This window comes from Natrix helvetica (genome assembly GCF_964273705.1).
Source record: "Natrix helvetica genome assembly, chromosome: 3".
Taxonomy (NCBI): domain Eukaryota; kingdom Metazoa; phylum Chordata; class Lepidosauria; order Squamata; family Natricidae; genus Natrix; species Natrix helvetica.
The window spans coordinates 154,316,849-154,341,359 of NC_138549.1; the positions used below are offsets into that span (position 1 = coordinate 154,316,849).

Here is a 24,511-nt window from a genome sequence, read left to right on the forward strand (position 1 = left end):
TTTCAGTCTGATGGATCACAAGATGTAAATTTTATTTATGTGCCCATTTCATGAGAAGTTACTCTGACTGGTTATGAACAGTGACTCTGGAACTAATGGATGAAGTAATCTCAGATGGAGTATCATCTGAGTAATGGATGAAGACTTCATCAAGAGTTCTAAAAATGGATTCAATCCATATTCACATCATGAAACCAAATCAAATGAACATTTCTGTTTGCTTTTTTTTTGTCTTTAAGAGCTTTAGCTTCTGCTACAAGCCAACCCTAGATTCTTTTAATTGATATATTATGCTTAGAGATGGCTATTTTATCAGTGTTATGCGTTCACTTACAGTTTGATGCTATTAACTGCAAAGAACTTTCCAATGCAGACATTTATTCCTGCTCCCCATGGCATATTGTAATATTTGAGCCTTTGTCCTCCTTTATAGAAGTCTTTTTTTTCTGTGCCATCTGAATTGAGAAACCGGTCATATATGAACTTCTGAAAAAACAAGTTCAGATAAATGTTCCTTTTCCTTTGAAATAACTAATATTTAAAAAGAAACATCCTACTTAGGATATTGTCAATCAGAAAGCTTAGCAGTTCGGCGGTTCGAATCCCTAGTGCCACATCTCTGAGTGAGCTCCCATTACTTGTCCCAGCTTCTGCCAACCTAGCAGTTGGAAAGCATGTAAAAATGCAAGAAGAAAAATAGGGACCACCTTGATGGGAAGGCAACAGCGTTCCATGCGGCTTCGGCGTTGAGTCATGCCGGCCACATGACCCCGGAGACGTCTTCGGACAGCGCTGGCTCTTCGGCTTTGAAATGGAGAGGAGCACTGTCCCCTAGAGTCGGGAACAACTAGCACATATGTGCGAGGGGAACCTTTCCCTTTCCCTTACTTAGGATATTTAGCTGTATAAAATTCCATCCAAAAGTTTAAACTAGAATAAACAGGAGAGGAAATGGCTATGTGGCACATGATGGAACTGGATCCAAAGCAGGCCCATTAAAATTGGTACAAGCTAACCCTAATTAACTTCAATCCCATGAATGTCTATATGTTAAGTATAATAAGGTCTTGAAGCAATCAAAAATATTTACTGTTTGCAAAACATGGCAAAAGAAATGAAAGCAGTTACATAAGAGAACGGTATACGGTATTATTTTAGGTTTTGAAAAATTATTTCAGTTTTTTTCTAATCCTGCCTTTATTATTTTTATTCTCCATAACTCCAATAAAAAGAATCAGAGCTCCAATTACACAGGGAAGGAAATGAAATCAACCTATTTGATCTGTATCCTTTTATTCTAACGAAAACAGAAGATTGCAATTACTTAAAAACTATCTTCACTGTGGCTACTGCTCCACTCGAGTAAATTTAGTTATAAAGCCCTGCTGAACATTGTAAAAATAATTTGATATACTGGTAAAAGGAACAGCAATTCCCTAAATGAACAACTATGTATTACTTTGCCTTCAACGAAGAGGCAAACCTTTCCCCTCTATGCTGAAGAAGAAGGGAAAATAGGTAAAATAGAGTTTTCCTTCCACAGATCCCTTGTGGAGGTGACTAGTAGAATATTTGTGGGAATTCTTATATTGTGTTCTTAACCTTCTTTCAAGTGTGATAATAATCAGAATTTTTATATTTAGAGTCTTTTTTTCCCAAACCCCTGGGGGGAAAACACAGGATTTACTGTTTATTGGAACTTGGGTTATAATACTATCATGGTTTTCTCAGCATTGTTCGTGGGAAATTGTTCATAAAAGGAAGCTGCTCCAGTGTGACTCTCTGTCAACAAAGAAAAAATTAGGAAGGTGAAGTAAAAGAGAAGCAAGTTAAGAATACTGAACTGGGGAAGATACTGATATATTTTTAAAGATGTGCAATAGGTTACCATAGCAACAGCCAAACAGGAATTCCAGGGTAGCTTTTTATATTCTTAACTATTATTATATCATTGTATTTTTATATCATAAATATGGATCCAAACTATTTTTGTTCCTGGGAAAACTCTTGAGAGCCAGTCTTATGAGAAAAAAAAAATATTTTGGAGCTGTTATGAAAGAACCATCATGAATCTTATTGTTACCCACAGGAGGTCTGCATTCCTTTCTTGATGCAATCAGTTCACACATTCAGTGCAGAGAAAGAAAACCCAAGACTGATGCATTGGTGGGCTGATTTTTCCCCCCACTCCAAATATGAACAAATTTTTTTTTTTTGATAACTTTACTGTTAGTTACATAGGACCATTTGTTTAACAAGAACACAAAGATGTCCTTGGAAAAAGTGAGTTACAATCCATCCTGAAGTTTGTCAACCATTGCCCCACCCACGTGATTGCAATTTGGCCACTTGCCAATTGACTTGATATTTATTGTACGTTGGTTGCATCCAGGGGTGGGCTTCAAACATTTTAGCAAGGGGTTCTCTGCCTGGTTGCTGGGTGGGCGTAGCCACGGTGAGTGTGACCTAGTCAGCTTCCTGCACCATGGCACCGGGATGATTCTGCCCTCCCCGGGCTCCAGAGGCTTTCTTTGAGCGCAAAAATGGCCTCCCCACGCTCCGGAGACCTTACGGTACGCCCATTTTTCACCCTCCCCAAGCCTCCGTGTGACCCCTGCACTTACCTGCATTCAAAATGGGCTGTGTGGGGATTGGAGGGGCGGGTGGGGCCAGCCAGGAATGGGATTTGGAGGTTCTCCAAGCTGCACAGAATCTTAGCTAGAGGTTCTCCCCAACCCCTGCGAACCCCCAGCAGCCCCCTCCCCCGGTTGTATCTTGTGGTCGCATCCTGCAGCCACAAGCAAAATCAGTTGGGGAAGCTGGGTTTGCTTAACCACTGCATCATTTATTTAACAGCCATGTGATCCACTGCCCAACCATTAAGGTTTGTTTAAAGACCATAGTAAAAATGGTTATAAAATTGGGTCGGGTCATGTGATGACTCACTTAACAACCGCATTTCTCAGCAACTGAAATTCCTGTGCCAATTGTGGTCATAAGTCGAAGATTACCTGTGTACTGGATTCATTGTGTTTAAACACAGTTGAATCTTTAGAAGTCTTCAGCAGTGACATTTCCAGAAATTCTCCCAAGAATAGATCTTTAAGGGTCTAGGACAAGGGTGTCAAACTTGCGGCCCATGGGCCAGATGCGTCACGCTCTGGCCACACCCACCCATTTTGGTGAAGGGGAAAAAAGTCACGATGTGTCAAGTGACAACAATGTGACAACATGAGTTTGACACACATGGTCTAGGACAACTTTTTACAACAGCCAGATTGGTGTAGATGGATTGGGTGGGGTAGGTCGGCATGACTTGGTGGGTGCACTCATCCACGCCCACCTAGCCACTCTGATAAAGTAAGACTCACCCAGCTGCATCCACCCACCCATGTCCACCTGGCTGCTGTGACTTCTCCCATTCCGGATCTTTAAGACTCTACCACAGGGCTGTCAAACTGATGGCGTCATTGGTGCAACACATGACGTATTGGGATTTTCTCCCTTTTTGCTAAACCAAGCATAGGCGTAGGCATGGGCGTGACCAGTGCATAACGCATCCAGTCCATGGGCCACGAGTTTGACAGCCCTGCTCTACGACAAATAAAGGGAGAAAATCTGCCCACTGGTAGTTATAAGATAAGCCTCCCAGATCTCTTCCTGGGATCTCTGCCTGGGATCACAGCCTTCTCGCTTCATAACCTGACTTATACAATGTCTACATGTAGCTGTTCCAGGGGTGAAATTCAGCAGGTTCTGACAGGCTCATGAAAACCGGTAGCGGACATTTTGAGTAGTTTGGAGAACTGGCAATTGTCACCTCTGGCTGGCCCCAGAGTGGGGAGGGAATGGGGATTTTGCAATATCCTTCCCCCAGGAGTGGAGAGGATGGGATTTGGTGGAATGGAAATTCTGCAGTATCCTTCCCCTGCCACGCCCACCAAGCCATGCCCACAGAACCAGTAGTAAAAAAAATTGAAATTCCACCACTGAGCTGTTCCCTCAGGTGGCTTACCATTATGTCATTGCTTTTAGTTTTGACAAGTCTTAAGAATGCCGTGCACTGAATAATCACAGTTCTTCGCTTCATATAGTTAGTTAAGATACATAGCATAAACAAACATCAGAGCAAGGTCATCACAGGAGATGGGATTCAGAATAGCCGTGTTTTACCTCTGGCTCCTCGTAGACTTCAGGGTCCCTCTGAGGGCTTATGAATGGGAAGAGGCAAAGCCTATCTCCTTTCCTCAGGTGGTACTCTCTGCCAGCTGCCAGCCTCAGGGCCATGTCCTGAAGGACCTCTCGGCTGATAAAAGGCGCGGCTGACAAACGCAGGCTTTCATTGAAGGCGCTGTCTGCAGAAAGCAGAAAACCCACAGGGAAAATTATGGCACCCAAAATAGCACAGGAGCAAAAGTGTGGATAGCCTGTCATGACATCAATGTGCAGAGAAGATGATAGCTCAATTTATAGCACCCAAACTCCCATCTTGCCAAATCCTTTGGAAACAAGACCAGCAATAAAGGATGGATAATAGGAAGTCTTGTTCTAACATTGGGATCCTAAGAAAACCAGCCAGAATATAATTCCATTAGATCGCTGCTTCTTACTACCAGCTAGTCTTGCCTTAGGCACAAAAGCCGGTTGAGTGACACCTCTCTCAGCCAACCTAACTCAGAGGGTTGTTATTTTGGGGGGGAAATAGGAGGAGGAAGCAGTAGTAGATATGTTTGTTGCCTTATTTATGAAAATAATAAAGATGGGATGAAAAAAAGATCGATGAATAAATAGTGTTTGCATAGTGCATCCAGTTTATTGTTGGACGGGGGGTCGTCTCCCCTTCTTTTCTGGTGGCTTAGAACCAGGAGTGAAATCCTCCCGGTTTCGTTGAACCGGTAGGGACGATTGGTTCTGCGAACTGTTAGTAACAAAAAAAGCTTCCGAGAATCGCGCAGCTCAGCTGTGAGCCGCACAACCATCGGAAGCTTTCCCCCCGCTTTTTAAAGCATTTTTTTTCCTGCCGGTTTGGGTAAACCTGCAGGGAATAAATGGTTTAAAAACAGCTTCCGACGATCGCGCAGCTACGCGATCTTTGGAAGCTATTTTTAAAGCATTTTTTCTCTGCCAGTTCGCCCCGACAGGAGGGAAAAATGATTTAAAAAGCAAAAAAAAAAGAAAAAGAAAAAGCTGAAAGTGAAAAAAAAAAGTTGGCCACGCCCACCCAGTCACATGACACAAACGCCCCACCAAGCCACGCCCACAGAACTGGTGGTGGGAGAGAATCAGATTTCACCACTGCATTGAACATCATGGAAACTTAAGTCAACTGTAACTTATTCAAGTAGAGTTGAAAAACTTTGAATGATATGTAGAAGTGTTAATGCTTGTTTTATACATTTCTTATATGTAATACTCAGAGTGTAATCACACCGTATATCTGGAAACAGCGTAATACTGTAATACTGCAGTAGAGAAGAATGAACTGGCAGATATATATTTTAATTGGTATTTTTGGGGAACCATTTTTAAATTTAATTCTTTGGGGTATTTTAGGGGTTTTTTAAAGATTGTATTTTAAATACTTTACTTTAATGTACAGTTCTTTTAACCTCCTCCATCTAAGTATCTAAGTATTTAACTATTTATGTATTTAAATATTTGAGTATTGATTTATCTATGTATCTTTTATGTATTGACTGTACACCGCCCCAAGTCCCTTTTGGGAGAGGGGGCGGTTTATAAATATGAATAAAATAAGTAAAGTAAAGTAAGAACATGGGGAGGCGGAGAAAACCTTTCTATACAAAGCGAACCAGTCGAGGACAAAGAGAATGCTACAATTTCTATTACCCATTCAGCTATTTTTTTATGTTGGGAATTTTCCCGTGGAGAAAGGGCAGTTTCCAATCATACAGTTCAGTTGTGTTGAAGCAATTACCTTCACCATGTGATGTTATGTGATGATATGTGTTTGTATGAGAGGGTAACACATTTTTCTATATACCTATGGCTGAGACTAATACTGTATTAAGATGCTGACAACCTGGAACTTACTTTAGCCTTGATTTTAATAGGATTGTTGGTGATTTCTTTTTGTATTTATAAAGGGGGTTTTGCGAGTCATAGGCTGATGTTTCGCAGGAAGGGTAGAATTAAAATGCTTTATTGCTAGTTTTAATAGCAGTTCTGAATACAGATCACCTGCATTTTCTTAAAGGAGACGTGACTGGGGCGAAGAAATTGTAGGAATCTTAAGAGTTAAATGTCATGACTTAAAATTACAATTCTGTCTTCTACTGAAAGGTTGCTACGTCCTTTCAGAGGTTCCCTTACTACATTTTGAAAGTACTTTTTGCAAGTTTTATACTAGGGATGAGATGAAATCTGAGAAAGAGGGCACAGTGGTAGTAGACGACCTTGAAAGTTAGATGAAACATACTGAACATTTTCCATTTAACCTAGGGAGCAGGAGATATAGCTTTTGACACTGCAAGACATTGATGGCTGATTAAGTATATGCCATCATACAATCATATGCATAAACTCAAAGAGGCCCTGCAGCCCAATCCTCAACAGACCAGGTTATAGTTAAGATATTTCTCTTTAATCAACATCTGCAACTTTGCCTTATTGTTGATTAGCTCAATTTATAACCCTAGTCTGGGGTTCCCGACACCTGAATTAATAACTAGTTCATTGTTAACAGCCACTATTAAGGGTGCAGGAATAGCCACAAACAGGATAAGAGAATACTTTTATTTTATTTTTTTAAAAGTTAAACATTGGCTACTGAAAAGATTGTTGGGGTGCCTGGTTTATACAGCTGTTCTGACCTAGGCATCACAAAATCATGAAGCAAACTCCTTGTCCCGACAAAACCCCTTTTTATTAAGTTAATGTGAATTCCTCTCATTAACATCCAGCAAAATCCCAGCAAACAGTCTTTCAAGGGTGAATTTACAACAACAGCAGGGGTGGGTTCTGGCCAGCACTACTGCCGGTTCGCTCGTGCGCGCGCATGCGCAGTGCAATTGAAATTGTTCTGTGCATGCGCAGAACTGAAAAACAAGATGGCGATGCTGATGGTGCCGACCGGGGAACCAGTTTGGGGGGCGTGGCAGGCCTGGGTTGCTGCCAGTTCCAGCGACCCAGGCTGCCAAACCACTACCGGTTCGGCTGAACCGGTCCAAACCGGTAGGTACCCACCACTGAACCACAAACCTTATCAGGCTTGGAGAGCTGCCCAGCCGATATCTTCCAAACGCAATGCTGTACAAGAAAATACTTGGCAAGGAGTCTCTGAGTGTCACAAACAAATCTTCATACTAATTAAATGAACAAATTGTCTCCTGCAAACTCTACTCCCCTTTTGTTCCTCTTTATTTCCTATGGGAGGAACCATTCACCGTCCACCTGTGCCTTTACTCCCGAGTCAGCCCTTGTTCTTTAACTGTTCCCTTCTCCTGGCAGCTCTGCACATGCGCACATCGAGGACAGGCTCCAGCTGTTCTTCTGCCCCCTGATCTCCATTTCCAAAGGCAGCTGATAACCGTCAGACGGCCCTGGCCCCCTCTCTGCCTCTGACGCAGAGCCCTCATCAGAGCCTTCCCCAGACTCCAGGACTGGCCCATGTCCCTCCCCAACCTCCTCACTGTCTGTCTGCCACCAGCTCCGCTGACCATTGGCGGGCCACAACAACAGCAAGGGAAGCAGAGGCAACAATCTGACTGGTTAACTTGACTGGCTGTGAATCAAATGGAAAGTTAGTCCCCCACCGTAATATAAACTAAGTCTACAATAATGGGTTCCATAAATAATTCCATTATATCCTATGCAGGGATACTTTTCCTGCCCAAGACAGTTCTCATTTCAAGGTCATCTTGGAAGGGAGATGTCACTGGATGTTTTGGGGATTTTCTCTCAAACTTTGCCAATCCTGAATTTGAAAGACTTGGTACCCAGGCACATACTGCTGTCTTCCTCTCTGTGATCATATCCACATGTTTACCAAGATAAAAAGACTGGATACAACATGGAGACAGCTAAAGGGAAAATCTGATATTCGCTATGCTTTAAGTAAAGAAAATCAAAGAGACAGATAGGATGGTGAAAGCAGCTTTCCCAGATTCAGTGATGACAGTGGTAAATATTTAACTGACACTTAAGGAATTAAATTGCTCAGGGCTAGATGAATGACATGTTACTAACCAAAAATGGGTGTGCTATCCAAAATGTCTTGGTTGATTATCTCACAAATTGGCCTGGTTGCTAATCGTCTGTTTCTAAATAGTTTTTCCATTTCAGCTTGAACTGCTGCCATGACTGGAGGATGTTTTAAAAGAAACAGGAGAAGCCAAAAAACTGCTGGGCCAGCATTACTCTAAAAATGAAAAGAAACAACAAAGGAATCAGACAGAATGTAATGCCAGAGAACACATATAGAACTTTATCACAAAGCAACAAAATCTGATCCAATTTAAATATCCTTTCAGTTAAAATCAACGGGGTCTGTTTCTCCTTCAATAAGAAAGTTCCACATTAGCAGTTTGATAAATGAACAACCGGGTGGCCTTAGAAGGATTACCTTGAAAAGCTGAGAAATAACCCTAAGTCTTCTGTAGCATTAATGATACTATACACACCACTAATTGGCTGCTTTAGAAACCTAACGAATTTCATAATGCCTAATGCACTAATTTAACCATATTCTCAACCTGGCACTGAGTTGCTGCTACTGAATGCCAGCTCAGTCTGTAATAAGGCTTCTCTCATCCACAATTTGATTATACAGGTGAAACTTGAAAAATTAGAATATCATGCAAAAGTTCATTTATTTCAGTAATGCAACTTAAAAGGTGAAACTAATATATGAGATAAGACTCATTAAATGCAAAGCAAGATAGTTCAAGCCGTGATTTGTCACAATTGTAATGATTATGGCTTACAGCTCATGAAAACCCCAAATTCACCATCTCAGAAAATTAGAATATTACATGCAATCAATAAAATAAGGATTGTACATAGAACGATATCGGACCTCTGAAAAGTATAAGCATGCATATGTACTCAGTACTTGGTTTGGGCCCCTTTTGCAGCAATTACTGCCTCAATGCGGCGTGGCATGGAAGCTATCAGCCTGTGGCACTGCTGAAGTGTTATGGAAGACCAGGATGCTTCAATAGCAGCCTTCAGCTCTTCTGCATTGTTCGGTCTCATGTCTCTCATCTTTCTCTTGGCAATGCCCCATAGATTCTCTATGGGGTTCAAATCAGGCGAGTTTGCTGGCCAATCAAGCACAGTAATCCCACGGTCATTGAACCAGGTTTTGGTGCCTTTGGCAGTGTGGGCAGCTGGAAAATGAAGTCAGCATCTCCATAAAGCTCGTCTGTGGAAGGAAGCATGAAGTGCTCCAAAATCTCCTGGTAGACGGCTGCGTTGACCCTGGCCTTAATGAAGCACAGTGGTCCAAAGTCCTCTTTTCTGATGAGAGCAACTTTTGCATCTCATTTGGAAACTAAGGACCCAGAGTATGGAGGAAGAATGGAGAGGCCAATCAAGCACAGTAATCCCACGGTCATTGAACCAGGTTTTAGTGCTTTTGGCAAAAGTTGCTCTCATCAGAAAAGAGGACTGTACTATCCAGGAACAGGACTGCAAAGGTAGCCTTTGAAACTTGGAGGCCTCTACTAGGAGGAGAAATCCTGGGGAAATCTGAACATAATAATTGTGAATGCCTGCAAACTGTTCACTAGCTAAATCAATGACAGATCTAGTGGTCTTTGTTTTTAGTTTTAGTTTTGAAATGATTTATATTCCTAGCACCTAGGAGAAAACTGTACAGATGTTTTGGCCTGCACCTGGAATAATAACCGGAGTGCTCTTCTTGAGAATTTTGCATTGCAACACCTCCAATCCATTAATAAACTGGACTGAACAGCAGTTGTGTGGGAACCTACCTGAACTCCTGGGTTATATAAAAACTCAGAATATTCCTACTGTCCATTTTTCCTAAGGACCTGCTATTCCTACTATTCTTCATTACTGAGACTGCTGTTATATTTCCCCTGGTAACTTAAAAAAGTAATATGACAGCTCATTTTGGACACCAATATCTTTCATGTGGTCCTGAGATACTTCTAATGGCCACAATTAAGAACAAAAGTTTTTTAAAAAGGAACTTCTTGCATTGTCTATTACCATGCCAAGGGCAGGAGCTGTGTATGCCTCTCCCATTATAAACCTGTCTGGCTATTCAAACTTGCAGATTTCATGAAGATGTCTCTGCTGTTAGAGACATTACTCCAAGGAGCTGCATTTGGTTTTCGTGTTCTCACTCTTTTCAAATTCTGCTTCTTGTCATACCCCCCACACACACACACACTCACCTAAAGAATGATGGTAAAATAGCAGAGACCAAAGTATTTGATTTTCCAGTTTTCAATTTCTATCACTTTTCAATCTTATCCATTTAGTTACGTCTTCTAGGCATTCAATAGCTTCCTAAAGGCGACCTATGTATGTGAGGGCTCATGTATGCTGTTTAGAGGTCCTTTTATAATATCATATCCTCATGTGTAAAAGATCTTTTCTCAGTTCAGATGAAAACGAGACAAACAGGAAGATGGTTAAAGTCCCTTCTGGTCTACGACACGTTTGTTTCAAAGCTTGGTTTAGCCATGTTGTTATTGGTATTGTTATAAGCTTTTTGCTTATTTATTTATTTATTTGTTTGTTTTTATGTCATGGGCCATCAAAGAGTTATCTTACAGGCAGAGGTGGGTTTCACATAATTTTACCACCGGTTCGCCGCGCACCAAAACTGTGAGTACACACGCATGTATACACGCTAGCTTTGTGAGCGTGCGCACCTTCCGTGCATGCTCTTTGCTCACGCACCTGGCTAGCATGCACACACGTGGCTTAGAAAACGTGGCTAAATAGGATGGCATAGAGCTGCTGCAGGTGGCCCCGTCCACCTGCAGGTCGCCACCACCGGTTCACCCGAACTGGTCCGAACCGGCTGAATACCACCACTGGTATAAAATTTAATAAAGAAAAAAAACAGATGGGAGTCAGGTGGTAAATTTAAATAAATAACTAGACAAACAAACAAGTAAGCAAGCTAGCTAGCCAGCTTTAAGCAGCGCAATATGGAGACTTGGTCCTTGGGAACAACCCCGTGTTCCCTAACCGCAGCCATTCTTTCCCACCACTGTATCTCCTGGGAATGCTCTTATTTCAGAATCTGAGAAACAGAAAACAGGAAGCCCCAGCACTTCCCATTGTTCTCTGCTTGCTTATTAAAATCGAGATGATTAAGTGAAATGCAATACAGCACTATTGTTCATCTCAAGTACATCAAGAGTACATCAAATCTAATAGAGAGAAGTGCAAAGAATAAATAATGCATGCTGATTTTGGAAGGGTGAGATGCAAATGTTGTTCTTGCTTGGTTTTTTTAAAAATCTTTTTAGAAGGATAGCTGTTCTTTTAATTAAAGTGCACCCATAAAAAGTGGGGTGGAGGAGAGAGCATCAGGCTTTAAATTATTAAATATGGTGACCAAATTGATTTATTCATGTTGTAAGGATGGGAGTCTCTCTTGCTGCCTTGAAAGCTGCGTTCTAAAAATTCTTATTGTCTCTTTTCAATGTAGAAGAACCGAAGCATGGAGTGTCTTTGGGAGCAGATTTGCGAAAACTAGTTGGGATAATTATGAGAGGAACAGGAAATCAAACATTTTAGAGCAGAGCTTCCAATTAAATTCCAGGGAACAAAGGGACCCATTGGGAAACAATTAGTAATAGTCTAGACATAAGCAACACCTTAAATTAAAGTTTGCTGCCTGTACTTTTAGGTTAGTACCTCTATACTCTGTGAAGCAGCTTTTGCAGTGTTTCAGAGAGATCTCCCCATCCTGTTTGGAATGCAAAAGCATAAAACTGATCTCTGCATGAAATCTTTGTGCTTTATCTCTTGATTTTGTGTGCTTCCATAAAGGTGTTCCTGCCTGCAAGAAATCAGGATACTTTGAGTTAAAGGATCTCCCCAGCTGGCTGGGGAATTCTGGGAGTTGAAGTCCACAGGACTTCAAGTCGCCACGGTTGAGAAACACTGCCCTAGCTGAAGGTTGGAGAATCTGTGCCTCTCCAGGTGTAGAAGAAATACAGTTTTCTCATTTTTGATAGCTGATAACTGTGACTTCCACTACCAAATCCCTGGCTCCCTTATGCTCAGGTAAAGGATTACTCAAAGTACATTGGCCATATACTCTAGAGCCATGACGTGCACCGTCGCCAGCTGCTCTTCTGATTTCCAGTCACCTGGTCTTCATAGGCGCTGGAGCGCCAGAAAATGGCCAAAAACAGGCTGTTTTTCAGGCCATTTTTTGAGTCATTGTGCAGGCTGGCCAGCTGATCTTCGTGAGCACTGGAGCTCCGGAAAACGGCCAAAAAACAGGTTTTTGGGGGCTGTTTTCAGGCTGATTTTGGGGGCAGAAAATAGTCTGAAAAACAACCTGAAAGTGGCCCCCAAAATGTCCCCAAAAAGGAATGTGCACGCTGGTGCTCCAGCACGCGCAGATGCGCACACATGGACAGGCATTCCTGTTTGGGCACTCGGTGCCGAAAAGGTTCGCCATCACTGCTCTAGAGCAGGGGTCTCCAACCTTGGCAACTTTAAGACTTGTGGACTTCAACCCCCAGACAGTCGAACTCTGGGAGTTGAAGTCCACAAGTCTTAAAGTTGCCAAGGTTGGAGATCCCTGCTCTAGAACACAGGTCAAGGTCACTGGACCTTTGAAGGACATCTCTCGGGCTGCACTACAAAAAGGGGTTTAGGTGACTAAATTGATTAAATATTAACAATGTTACTCATAATAGACGTACGTTTATACAAATACACCTCCAGCCGTTTCCATCTTCTCCGTTTTCCATTGATTCACAAGTTTAAAATAAATTTAGAAATTTAAGCATAAGCAGCATAATTTTAAAAAAAAATTATCTGCCTATTTTTGACCCCTTTGTGCCATTGAGTCATTGTTAACTCTTGGTGACTGCGTGGACTAGTCTCTGTAGTTTTCTTGGCAAGATTTTGGAAGCGGTTTGCCGCTGTCTCCTTCCTGGGCCTAAAAGAAAGTGACTGTCCCAAAGGTCACCCAGTTGGCTTTGTTTTTAACAAAGGACTCGCATCTCCCTGTTTCTAGGTTGGTGCCCAGAGGCGGGTTGCTGCCGGTTCGGCCTGGTTCGGCTGAACCAGTAGTGGCAGTAGCGAGAGGCTCCGCCCACCTGCCTGGACGCTTCTGCACATGGGCAGAAGCGTTGCGTGTGAGAGCATATGCATGAGCGAAACGGGAGTAAACTGGTTAGCAACCCACCATTGTTGGTGCCCTAACCTCTACACCAAACTGGCTCTCCATTCCTACATATACTCTCCTATATAGACATAAGAGAAGATGGCAAGATAAGAACAGAATGGAAAACAGCATTGATAGTATTGCTGGGGACATGGGGGGTGGGGGGGGGATGAGATGGACTGACCTTCCAGATATTGCATTTACACACATTTGCTAAAGAACAAGAAACAGATCTTTCATATTTGATTCACTTATCTCGCCTGTTCTTTGAAACATTGAGATGGCAAAGACACTACTGTTTATTATTTTTAGGTGTGCCAAAAAGGAGGCCTACCCACTAAACTATTGTGTGTGCCCTTCGTATGCAGATTCAAGGGGTTCCTGGAAGTAACATTCACAATTGTCACTATAAAAATATATACGCCATCTTATAAAACATCAGAAGTACTTATCCATTCAGCTCCATATTTTTAACCGCCCCTTTAAGATTTCATGCAAGGGTTTTTCTCCTGTTAGCTACTCAATAACCTTTCTAACTAGTCATAAAGAAGTAAAGAATTGCAACTGGGAGGTTTTATATGTAACAGTACTCTTCTTTTGATAAACGACTTCTCTTCCATTATGATTATAATACTATTAACATTATTATAACAGTTTTATTTTCAATCTTTCTTCCTAATGGGGAAATAAGCCAACTTACTGTACATCCAATTTACTGTACATATCCTGTCTCTACATTGCAGCCTCTCTTTCAACCATACCTCCTGCTTTGGTGATCTAACTCTGCTTTGCTTCAACTTTGTCATCTGAAGCTTTCAGGCCTCTTTTCTAGATGAGACATGGGTTAAAAAACAGCCTGCCCTGCCTGTTTTACGTGAATTACAGCAATGTTTTTTCAAACTTGGCAACTTTAAGATGCGTGGAGTTCAACTCACAGAATTTCCCAGTCAGTTTAAGGCAGGACATAAAGCGAGATTTGGACATAACATGAAACGGGGTCAGACTAGTGGATCTCCGGGGGAACCCGTCTATCCCTTCTGTCTCGTTATACATTACTGAGTCTTGAAGTAAAACCAGAAACTTGAACTCGGGAAATGTAAATGTCAAACCACAATATCTGCTGTTGTATGTAGGCCAAGTCAATTCAAGGTCTCATTTGTGAGTCAGGTAGGTAGCTTAACCACAAAAGCCAGTATGTATCTAGCGCTTCCTGCATGCAAACTGCAGCCTAGACATGAAAGGGGGAAACGGTGCAATCTGCTTCTTTGCTTAGAAATAAGGAATTTAACCAATAGAAATGTTTTAAAATATTTCCGTGTTCTTGATGCTTTGAATACACTATAAAAATGCGTGTTTGGATTGGAACGCTGTTCAGATGTTAGAAATTGTTATTTCTATCTGAACTATTTGGCCAAATAAAGCTTTTTCTTGATCTCGCAGTCCAAATCTCCTGATTTTCTGCAACAAGTTTACTGGCTATCTTAAAATGGCCATGTTTGAAAAACACTGAATTAGAGCATCTCTCATTACAGTTCAACGTTTCTAAAACTGAAGGTAGAAAATAGGAGTGAGCTTTTTTTTCCTTTCTCCTCTCTTTGCTTTTTTGATTCTTGGAAATATGCATCAATATGCAGATGAGGAAACCTTAAGTTTTCAAGATTTTTGGGTTGGAATTCAAAACATATTGGAAGGATTTGGGAGATTTGAGAAGAAGTTGGATAGACTATTGTCTTGTACAGCAAAAGATGAAGGGGTCAGAACCCCAAAAATTAAAGAAGAGAATGAAGATATAGAAGATAAGATAACAGATGAACTTACTAATGGAGCATTCATGAGTGAAAGTGGAAAGAAGGGAATATGGAAAAGTGAATTTGAAAATCTGGAGCTTTATCCCTCGTGTCAAGATATGGAATTGATGATGGAATTAAGAAGAGAAACAGTTTCAGAAATACGTCTGATAATCAAAGATACGCTAATTTCAGTACCAGTTCAAGGGCAACGAGACTACCTTAGAGATCTTTTAAGCAAAAAAGTGCGGAGAGAAGTTTTTAAAAACCTTACGAAGAAGTTAATAAGAGAATTGACACAACTGGCAAAAGAGATGAGACTGTTTTGTTACTGGAAAGATACAGGTTGATAATGATTGTTGATAATAAAAAACTTAGTTAATTTTTGGTGATTAATAAGTAGGACATTGTAGATGCTTTTAGATTGTTTCTTTAAATGTTTATTCGTTAACAAATAATTCATTACAATAATAATGATGAAATAATAATTTTAACTAGTAAAAGCAACTTGGATATAAACTACAAATTGGGTCCTGGGAAAAAAGATTTATCAATTTTACTAATAAATTTTTGCTTAGATTTTGTTTTATAAAGATGTAATCTTTCTTGGGTACTTATAAACTCTATTAACAAATTTTTGTTTAGCTTTTGTTATAAAGATGTAATCTTTCTTGGGTCTGATGAGAGGAGATGTAATATAAATAGTAAATAATTTTTAGATAACTACAATAATAATAAGGAAATGTTAATGGATAATGTCTAACGATTTCTACATGTGTTGGCATTGGTAAAAGCAATTAGATCTAAGCCTTAAATACTGAGTTGGAGAGAAAAGGGGGGGGGAATGTTTAGATATTAATTGATTTTTTTTCAGAATATATTATAAAAGGGTAACTATTGGAAGTTTATTGAAATAGCTAATAAATGCCAGTAGGTGGTTGTGTCTTTAAATTCAAATGATTCTAGATAAAAGCAAGTTTAAATAATTCTAGTTAAATGAGAATGGTGGTACATTGATAGTAAAATACATAAAAGATTTTTGATTTTAAATGTACAATTCAATATGAAGGAAGTATAAATAATGCTTGTGGTAGTAACGCACAAAATTTATTTGTAACCAATCGACACGCTTTCTGCAAGATATATTGAAGGATGATTCTTTTTTTGTGTTCTTGTTTAATTAAAACAATAAAAAAAATTCAAAAAAAGAAAAGAAAATAGGAGTGAGCTGTTCGTTTGAAACCAAACACTGAAAAAAAGATGCAAATTATTGAAATGCAAATGATAGAAACTCTCATATTTTTCTGAGTTTACTTATGTACCTTGTGGCAGTGAAAGGAAGGTAATTCCAAAGGGGCCAAGGAAAATAAATGAATAAAAAAGAAAACCTCTTTTTTTTTAGGGGTCACTCCTTTTAATCATGTAAATCCAATTCCAATGATCTACATGCAAGATGGATATATTTCCGTACAGGGATGCCTTTCCCCATCATATCCTGAACACAACAAAGGAAGATGTAAAAACAAAGTCCGCTATTGGAGATGTTGGCTCTCCAATATTGGGACTATTGATTCTCCCAATCAAAGACTAACACTATAAAACATTAATAGTATTTGGAAGAGTATACACATGGGAGTTATTTTTTTAAAAAATCAAGGTATCTGTCATCAATGAAACCAAAAAATGGGGAACCGTTTTGCCCCTCAAGGCCACCAAGCTTTCCCGCTCTTTCTCATGCACCTTTTTCTCAGATACACAAAGCAACCTCATCCCATTTTCTCCTTTGCCCATTCCTTCAAAAAGAAAAGAAGGACTAGGGGTGACATGATAGCAGTGTTCCAGTGGTGGGTTCCTACCGGTTCGCACCGGATCGCGCGAACCGGTTCCAGACCGAACCCAGAAGTAACCGGACCCGGAAGTAACCGGGAACCGGCACCGGGCCTGTCACTTTATCCCCCTTGCCATCCCAACGGAGCTCGCTCGCTCCCCCGCCCGTCCGCACTAAGCTAGCTAGCCCAGCTAGCCACTCATTGATTGGCTGGAGTTCAGCCAATCAGTGAGCGGGCTGGAGGCGACCCGTTTAAAAGCGGGTTGTCCTCCATTTCAAAACTCCCTTCTCTTCGCTGGGAGCTTGCTGCTTCCTTCAGGTAAGCAACTAAGCGCGAGAGGGGGCGGGAGGCTAGCTTCGGCGAGGAAAGGCCTCTAGGCCTTCCCTCGCTGAAGCGGCGGGCTGGCGTGGGCCGTGCGGGCGGTGGGCAGCTAGCTGCGCCCGGGAAAGGCCGCTGGGCCTTTCCGGGGCGAAGCACCGGCGTCGCGTGGGACGCGCGACCGCCGGGAAGCTAGCTGCGCCCGGGAAAGGCCGCTGGGCCTTTCCGGGGCGAAGCACCGGCGTCGCGTGGGACGCGCGGCCGCCGGGAAGCTAGCTGCGCCCGGGAACGGCCGCTGGGCCTTTCCGGGGCGAAGCACCGGCGTCGCGTGGGACGCGCGGCCGCCGGGAAGCTAGCTGCGCCCGGGAAAGGCCGCTGGGCCTTTCCGGGACGAAGCGCCGGCGTCGCGTGGGACGCGCGGCCGCCGGGAAGCTAGCTGCGCCCGGGAAAGGCCGCTGGGCCTTTCCGGGGCGAAGCACCGGCGTCGCGTGGGACGCGCGGCCGCCGGGAAGCTAGCTTCGCCCGGGAAAGGCCGCTGGGCCTTTCCGGGACAAAGCACCAGGCTGGCGTGGGCGGCAAGCCTCCGCGAGGCTAGGCCAAAAGCCCCCCACCCTCCCCTCTCCAGCCTCGCCTGGCTGGCTAAGCCCTAAGAGTCTTAAACAGTCTTACCTGTCCTCCTGCCTCTCTGCCTGTCTGCTGCCTGTTGCATCGGAGAGCTGCTGATTCTGCCTGCTGGTAAGTAACCTGGTTTTTTTTCTTTTATTTTTTTAATGTATTTTAAAATAATATTTTATTTATTGTGCATAGAATTTTTTAAAATATTTTTACTTAAAAGTATTGAGTGTAGAATATTTTAAAATGGTTTACTTCAATTTATTGTGTATGGATTCTTTTTTAAAATTGTCTCAGACTATTTTAAAAAAGATTCTATCCAAAATAAATTAAAATAAACAATTTTAAAATATTCTATACTCAATACTTTAAAATGTATTGTGTATAGAATTGTTTTAAATTGTTTTATTGTAATTTATTGTGTATTGAATGTTTTTAATGGTTTCATTTTAAATTATTGTGTGTGGAGTAGTTTGAAATGGTACAGTATAAATTATTGCTGGTGGAATAATGGTTACAGTTGGTACAATACCTTAAAATAGTTATAGTATAAATTATTGCTGGTGGAATACTTAACAATGGTTTTTAAGGATTTTTTTTATTTATAGAATATCTTTTTTAAATTATTGTTTGGGAATTTTTATGTTTTAATTGTTTATAAAATATATTTACTACAAGAAATATTATTCCTTTTTGCAAATGTTTTCTTTGTGGTGCAATATGTTGCTTAAAAGTGTTCAGACCAGGTTTATATATCTCAAAGTGGGTGCTTTTCTATGGGCAGGCCAGGTTGGTGCAAGGCAGCTTTGCCAGATTTTGTGTGTTTCTATGTGATACCTGGTTGTTTAGGTAATTGTGAGGTGGTTGCTGGTTCTGTGAGCTTCCTGGCACTGTCCTTTATAATTTCCCACAATGCCTTGATGGTTTTTATTCCAGTGGCTTTGTCTTTCCTGTCCTTAGGGTTAGGGGGGAAAAAAACACTGGTTTCATTTGCAGTCTTTGGGGGGGGGGACAAAAAGGAGAAAGAGGGAGGAGGTGGGGGAAAGTGGGATCCTTGCTGCTTTCTGAGCTTGGTGGTTTTTTTTACAGACATTTCACTACCAAACTAGGTAACATCATCAGTGCTAGATGGGGTTGTGGGGAAAGGAGGAGGAGGAGAAGTCGAAGGACAAAAAGGAAAAAGATAAGGAGGGAGAGGACTGTGGGGTCCTTTGGTGTTCTCTGAACCTGGTGGTTTTTAATTATTTTTAGGGAATTTTTATTTATTTATTGTTTATAGAATGTTTATTACAAGAAATGTTATTCCTTTTTGCAAATGTTTTATTTGTGATGCAATATGTTGCTTTTAAGTGTACAGGTTGGTGTATGGTATGTGTCTCAAGGTGGCTTCTTTTCTATGGGCAGGCCAGGTTGGTGCAAGGCAGCTTTGCCAGATTTTGTGTGTTTCTGTGTGATACCTGGTTGTTTAGGTAATTGTGAGGTGGTTGCTGGTTCTGTGAGCTTCCTGGCACTGTCCTTTATAATTTCCCACAATGCCTTGATGGTTTTTATTCCAGTGGCTTTGTCTTTCCTGTCCTTAGGGTTAGGGGGGAAAAAAACACTGGTTTCATTTGCAGTCTTTGGGGGGGGGGGACAAAAAGGAGAAAGAGGGAGGAGGTGGGGGAAAGTGGGATCCTTGCTGCTTTCTGAGCTTGGTGGTTTTTTTTACAGACATTTCACTACCAAACTAGGTAACATCATCAGTGCTAGATGGGGTTGTGGGGAAAGGAGGAGGAGGAGAAGTCGAAGGACAAAAAGGAAAAAGATAAGGAGGGAGAGGACTGTGGGGTCCTTTGGTGTTCTCTGAACCTGGTGGTTTTTAATTATTTTTAGGGAATTTTTATTTATTTATTGTTTATAGAATGTTTATTACAAGAAATGTTATTCCTTTTTGCAAATGTTTTATTTGTGATGCAATATGTTGCTTTTAAGTGTACAGGTTGGTGTATGGTATGTGTCTCAAGGTGGCTTCTTTTCTATGGGCAGGCCAGGTTGGTGCAAGGCAGCTTTGCCAGATTTTGTGTGTTTCTGTGTGATACCTGGTTGTTTAGGTAATTGTGAGGTGGTTGCTGGTTCTGTGAGCTTCCTGGCACTGTCCTTTATAATTTCCCACAATGCCTTGATGGTTTTTATTCCTGTGGCTTTGTCTTTCCTGTTCTTAGGGTTAGGGAAAAAAACTGGTTTCATCTGCAGTCTTTTGGGGGGGAATTGTTTTGTGTGTGTGTGTGTGTGTGTGTGTTTTCCTGGCACTGTCATAGTTTGTGTTTGTGGGTATGTAATGTCCTGCAGTTATCTACACATTAATAATGATCAAGTACTAATAATATTTCCTTATACATTTTAATGACCTTTCCTTTCATAATTGGTGTTTTCTTTCATACTTTTAGATTTCTAATTGCTGTTTCTGTTAGTTAGCAATTGATAAAACAAATTCCACGTGAAAAAGTATTCAAAGCCTTCTTGGTTTTAATTGTCAATTTATTCATTCTTGCACATTCTAATATTTATTCATTTTCATATCTTTGTTTTTTCCACTGTTGTGCAAACACAATTCCAACAGCTGTTAACATGTGTAAAATTAAATATGTATTTATTCCCTTCTGTAAGTAGCTCTTTTATTGTTTTGTGTACTTATTTTAATCTTATTTAAGTAGTAAGTGCACAAAATAATAAATTTCCTTTTTTATATTTTCTTTTTGTAGATCATTCATTGGGGCAAAAAATTCAGTGACATTGTCTTGGCCACTCCCATCCGGTCACATGACTGCCAAGCCACTCCCACCCGGTCACATGGCCGGCAAGCCACTCCCACCCGGTCACATGGCCGGCAAGCCACTCCCACCAGGTCACATGGCTGGCAAGCCACTCCCATAAAGGAGGCCACACCCACAGAGTAGGTTCCAAAAAATTTTGAAACCCACCACTGCAGTGTTCCTATATCTCAGGGGCTGCCACAAAGAAGAGGGAGTCAAACTATTCTCCAAGGCACCTGAGTGTAGAACAAGAAGCAACTAATCAAGGAGAGAAGCAATTTAGAACTGAGGAGAAATTTCCTGACAGAACAATCAATCAGTGGAACAGCCTCCAGAAGTTGTGAATGCTCCAACATTGGAAGTTTTTAAGAAGATGTTGGATAACCATTTGTCTGAAGTGGTATAGGGTTTCCTGCCTAAGCAGGAGGTTGGACTAGAAGACCTGCGAAGTCCCTTCCAACTCTGTTATTCTATTCTATTCTATTCTATTCTATTCTATTCTATTCTATTCTATTCTATTCTATTCTATTCTATTCTATTCTATTCTATTCATCCCTTCAAGAACCCCACTAGCTAGAATAGGACATAAGGATTCAGTGTTAATGGAGGATTTTAGAAATAGTAAATGAAATGCCAGTATGTGGTTATGTATTAAATCTTGGTATATTTTATGATGAAGGACGTTTAAACAATTATTGTCAAATGAAAATGGAGGTATAATGATGGTAACATGTGTAAATATCTGAATTAAAATACTTGAGTTACTATGAATTATGTTTGTTGACTGTGGAAGAGATGCACGAAAGTCTTTTTGTAACCAACTGATACACTTTCTACAGTATGTAAAGAAGGATGTGTTGTGTTTGTTTTGAAAATAAAAAATAAAAAATAAAAAAAATTATTAAAAAAAAGAACCCTACTTAAGATTTCCAGCTGCAGATATAAGAGATAAGAGTACATTATTTCCTGCCACAAAGGTGTTTTTTTTTTTTTTCAAAAGGCAACTGGACTTTTCTAGATTTTTTTTTCTCCCTTGAAAATGTTTCGTTTCTCATCCAGTTTGAAGAAGCTTCTTAGATGAGGAGTGAAATGTTTTCAAGGAAAAAAAAACAAGAAAAGTCCAGTTGCCTTTTGAAAAAGAACCTTTGAGACAACCATCACCTGGATGATTGGGAAACTCCATAGACATTATGGCCTGCCATTAATGTCAATAAGAAACAAGTGGTCCATGATGCAAGACTGATATTAACACACAGCATTTATATCTTCAATTGATTCTGAGCAGGGGTGGATTACGGCTTCTGTTACTGCCGGTTTGCTCAGGGATGCGCTTCGCGCTCGCGCGTACTTGATGCGAATGCGCAGAAGCAAAAAACAATATGGTGGCTCCTACGGCCTGCCGATAGAACCAGTTCAGGAGTCGCTGGCCGAGTTACTACCTACTCGGTTGAACCTGTCTGAACTGGCAGGAAGTCACCTCTGATTCTGGGCCACAGGTATGTTTTTCTAACTCTATCGTTTGTGTATAAATAGTCCGTGTAAGAGGATGGAACTGGAGACTGAGAAACCAGAAAGAGGATGAAATACAGAAAGTAAAATTGCATGTTTACCTGAGTACTCCAGAGTTGCAGCACCATGGCTCTAGTTTGCATGTCTTCATTCACACCAAGGTCTACCAAGTGTTCCTTATAAGTATTCAACCAAACACTTCGGTTTGCTCTGTTGTCCAGTCTTTCCATAGAAAAAAACTTCCAGAGATCCTTTCTGGTGTTGTAAAATGTCTGTTTTTCCACTATAGTACCAGAGATAGAAATATGGATGATAGGTGGTTACTATTGGGGCCTTCCTCCAATAAAATCAGAAGGTCTATCTTATTTTATCCTGAAAGCAACCATATAAAGTAGAGGCGTTCTCAATTTTTATTACATACTAGCCGATAACCGGCGTTGCCCAGGTATTTATATATGGGGGGAAATGTCTGAACCAAATGTAATTTCTAATGTTGGATTTTCCCCCTTACCAGAGGGAGCCCCCTTGTGGAGTACTGTGAAGCCATTACCATGGCAACTCCCCTGTGCTGTACAGTAAAAGCCACTTTACAGCAGTACAGTAGAAGACATTTAAAGGCACAACAGGCTGAATCTTAACAGAAACCCCACCCCCCACCCCCGGGGTGTTAGGCGTGTTAGGTCTTACCCCCACAGTATTTTTCTCCAGAGAGTAAGTCATCTGTGCACCAAATTTGGTTGAAATTGTTCGAGGCGTTCCAGAGTTATGCTGGAACATACACACCGTATGTATGTATGTATGTATGTATGTTAGCATGTATGTATGTATGTTATGTATGTATGTTTGATTTTATGAAAATTAATTTATAATCTCTCTCTGTCTCTGTATGTCTCTCTGTCTCTCTCCTGGCAGGGGCCTTTCGGGCCCTTACCGAAGAGGGATAATAAATAAATGAAAGTAGCTTTCATGCTACCACATGAATTTCAGGGGTGAGCAAGAATTTGATCCTCAAAGCCAAACATTATGTCTGAGTTTTTAGTTCATATCACTCAGGATGTATTTATTTTCAGGTCTTGTATACCTTCATTACTTGCACACCCTTTACATCTAGTAGGTATCAGGCTGAGAAAGACTTTTCTATTATTAAATCAGGGATCAAGAACTCAGAGGAAGAAAGAGAGAAAAGGGAGGGACGGAGGTAAGCTGTATGTGATTAGTGAGGCAGGTGTTATTGCTTATCAACTTGGGACCACAGGTAGGAGGTATAGAGTCTCTTACATACATTCATTAACAGAGTTGGTGCATACCCAAGTTTATTTCTTCACTCTCTATAAGTTGTACTCCCCAGGTAAATTGCTATGGGAAGTGCAATTATTTGGGCCAGATGTTTTCTGTGTTTGCTTGAGAAGGTGTTGTAACAATTGGTAGGCATTTATGCATGATTTCACTATACATTATCTATCTCCCCTAAATAATACAATCTATGGATTTCAATCTTTTTCCTTCCCTCTCCCGACCCCCTTTGTGTATGGGGGGGGTATGTGGGTGGGTGAGAGAGAGAGAGAGAGAAAGAGAGAAAGGGAGGGTGGGAGACACACACATACACATACAAAGAGCGAGAGCCCCTTCAGTTTTCTTGGCAAGATTTGCCATTGCTTGCTTGTTAGAGCTGAGACAGAAGGGCTGCTAGTTAGTTTTGTGCCTAAAGCAGGACTAGAATTTCCCATCTTTTCGTTTCTAGCCTGATGCTTCATCAATCTGGCTCTCGTTGAGGCATATCAGAAGTAATTTCAACTTCTCAGAAATTAGAGGTATAGGAGTCCAGACTGAATTATACTGCTTTTCAAACAGTATGCACTCTGTTAATGAGCAAGGCATATGTACTAACTAGAAAACTAGACTAGACTTCCAAGGTCCCTTCCCACTCTATTTATTCTATGGCTTATGTTCTAGTTCTCATTAGGTATTTTTCAGTTTTAAGGGTGAAACAAATCACAGGTAGGTCTTAGCCAACTATGGGTGCAGGCTCAGAGCTGTGCAGATCAGAGGACCTGCAAATGATCCCCCATGCAGGAGAAATGGCAGCAGGCCCTAATACATTAGATTCTGCGTTTGAGTCATTTCTGCAGCTGTTCAACGACAGCAATCATTTTAAGGTGTTTATTTTATCACAACGTGATGATAGATGCAAGGGAGCTCAAGTTGATGATGAAAGGGTACATCACGATTTGAAAAGCATATGAGTATTTTTTTTAAAAAAAATTGAAACACTTTTACTAATTTAAACACTGGCAAGAAAGAGAGTTCTGC

The 24,511-nt window shown here is 41.0% G+C and overlaps 1 protein-coding gene across 2 annotated transcripts in view; it reads right to left on the bottom strand.

The window, feature by feature from the left end:
* The window catches only part of PTGIS (prostaglandin I2 synthase), a 61,732-nt gene that overhangs the window by 4,055 nt on the left and 33,166 nt on the right, over positions 1–24,511 (bottom strand). For both annotated transcript variants that reach the window (XM_081946207.1, XM_081946208.1), the window contains exons 6-9: positions 22,303–22,484; positions 8,209–8,380; positions 4,174–4,355; positions 335–486 (exon numbers count right to left, since the gene is read on the bottom strand). In XM_081946207.1, coding sequence (XP_081802333.1) covers positions 335–486; positions 4,174–4,355; positions 8,209–8,380; positions 22,303–22,484 — 688 coding nt within the window. The remainder of the gene's footprint in view (positions 1–334; positions 487–4,173; positions 4,356–8,208; positions 8,381–22,302; positions 22,485–24,511) is intronic.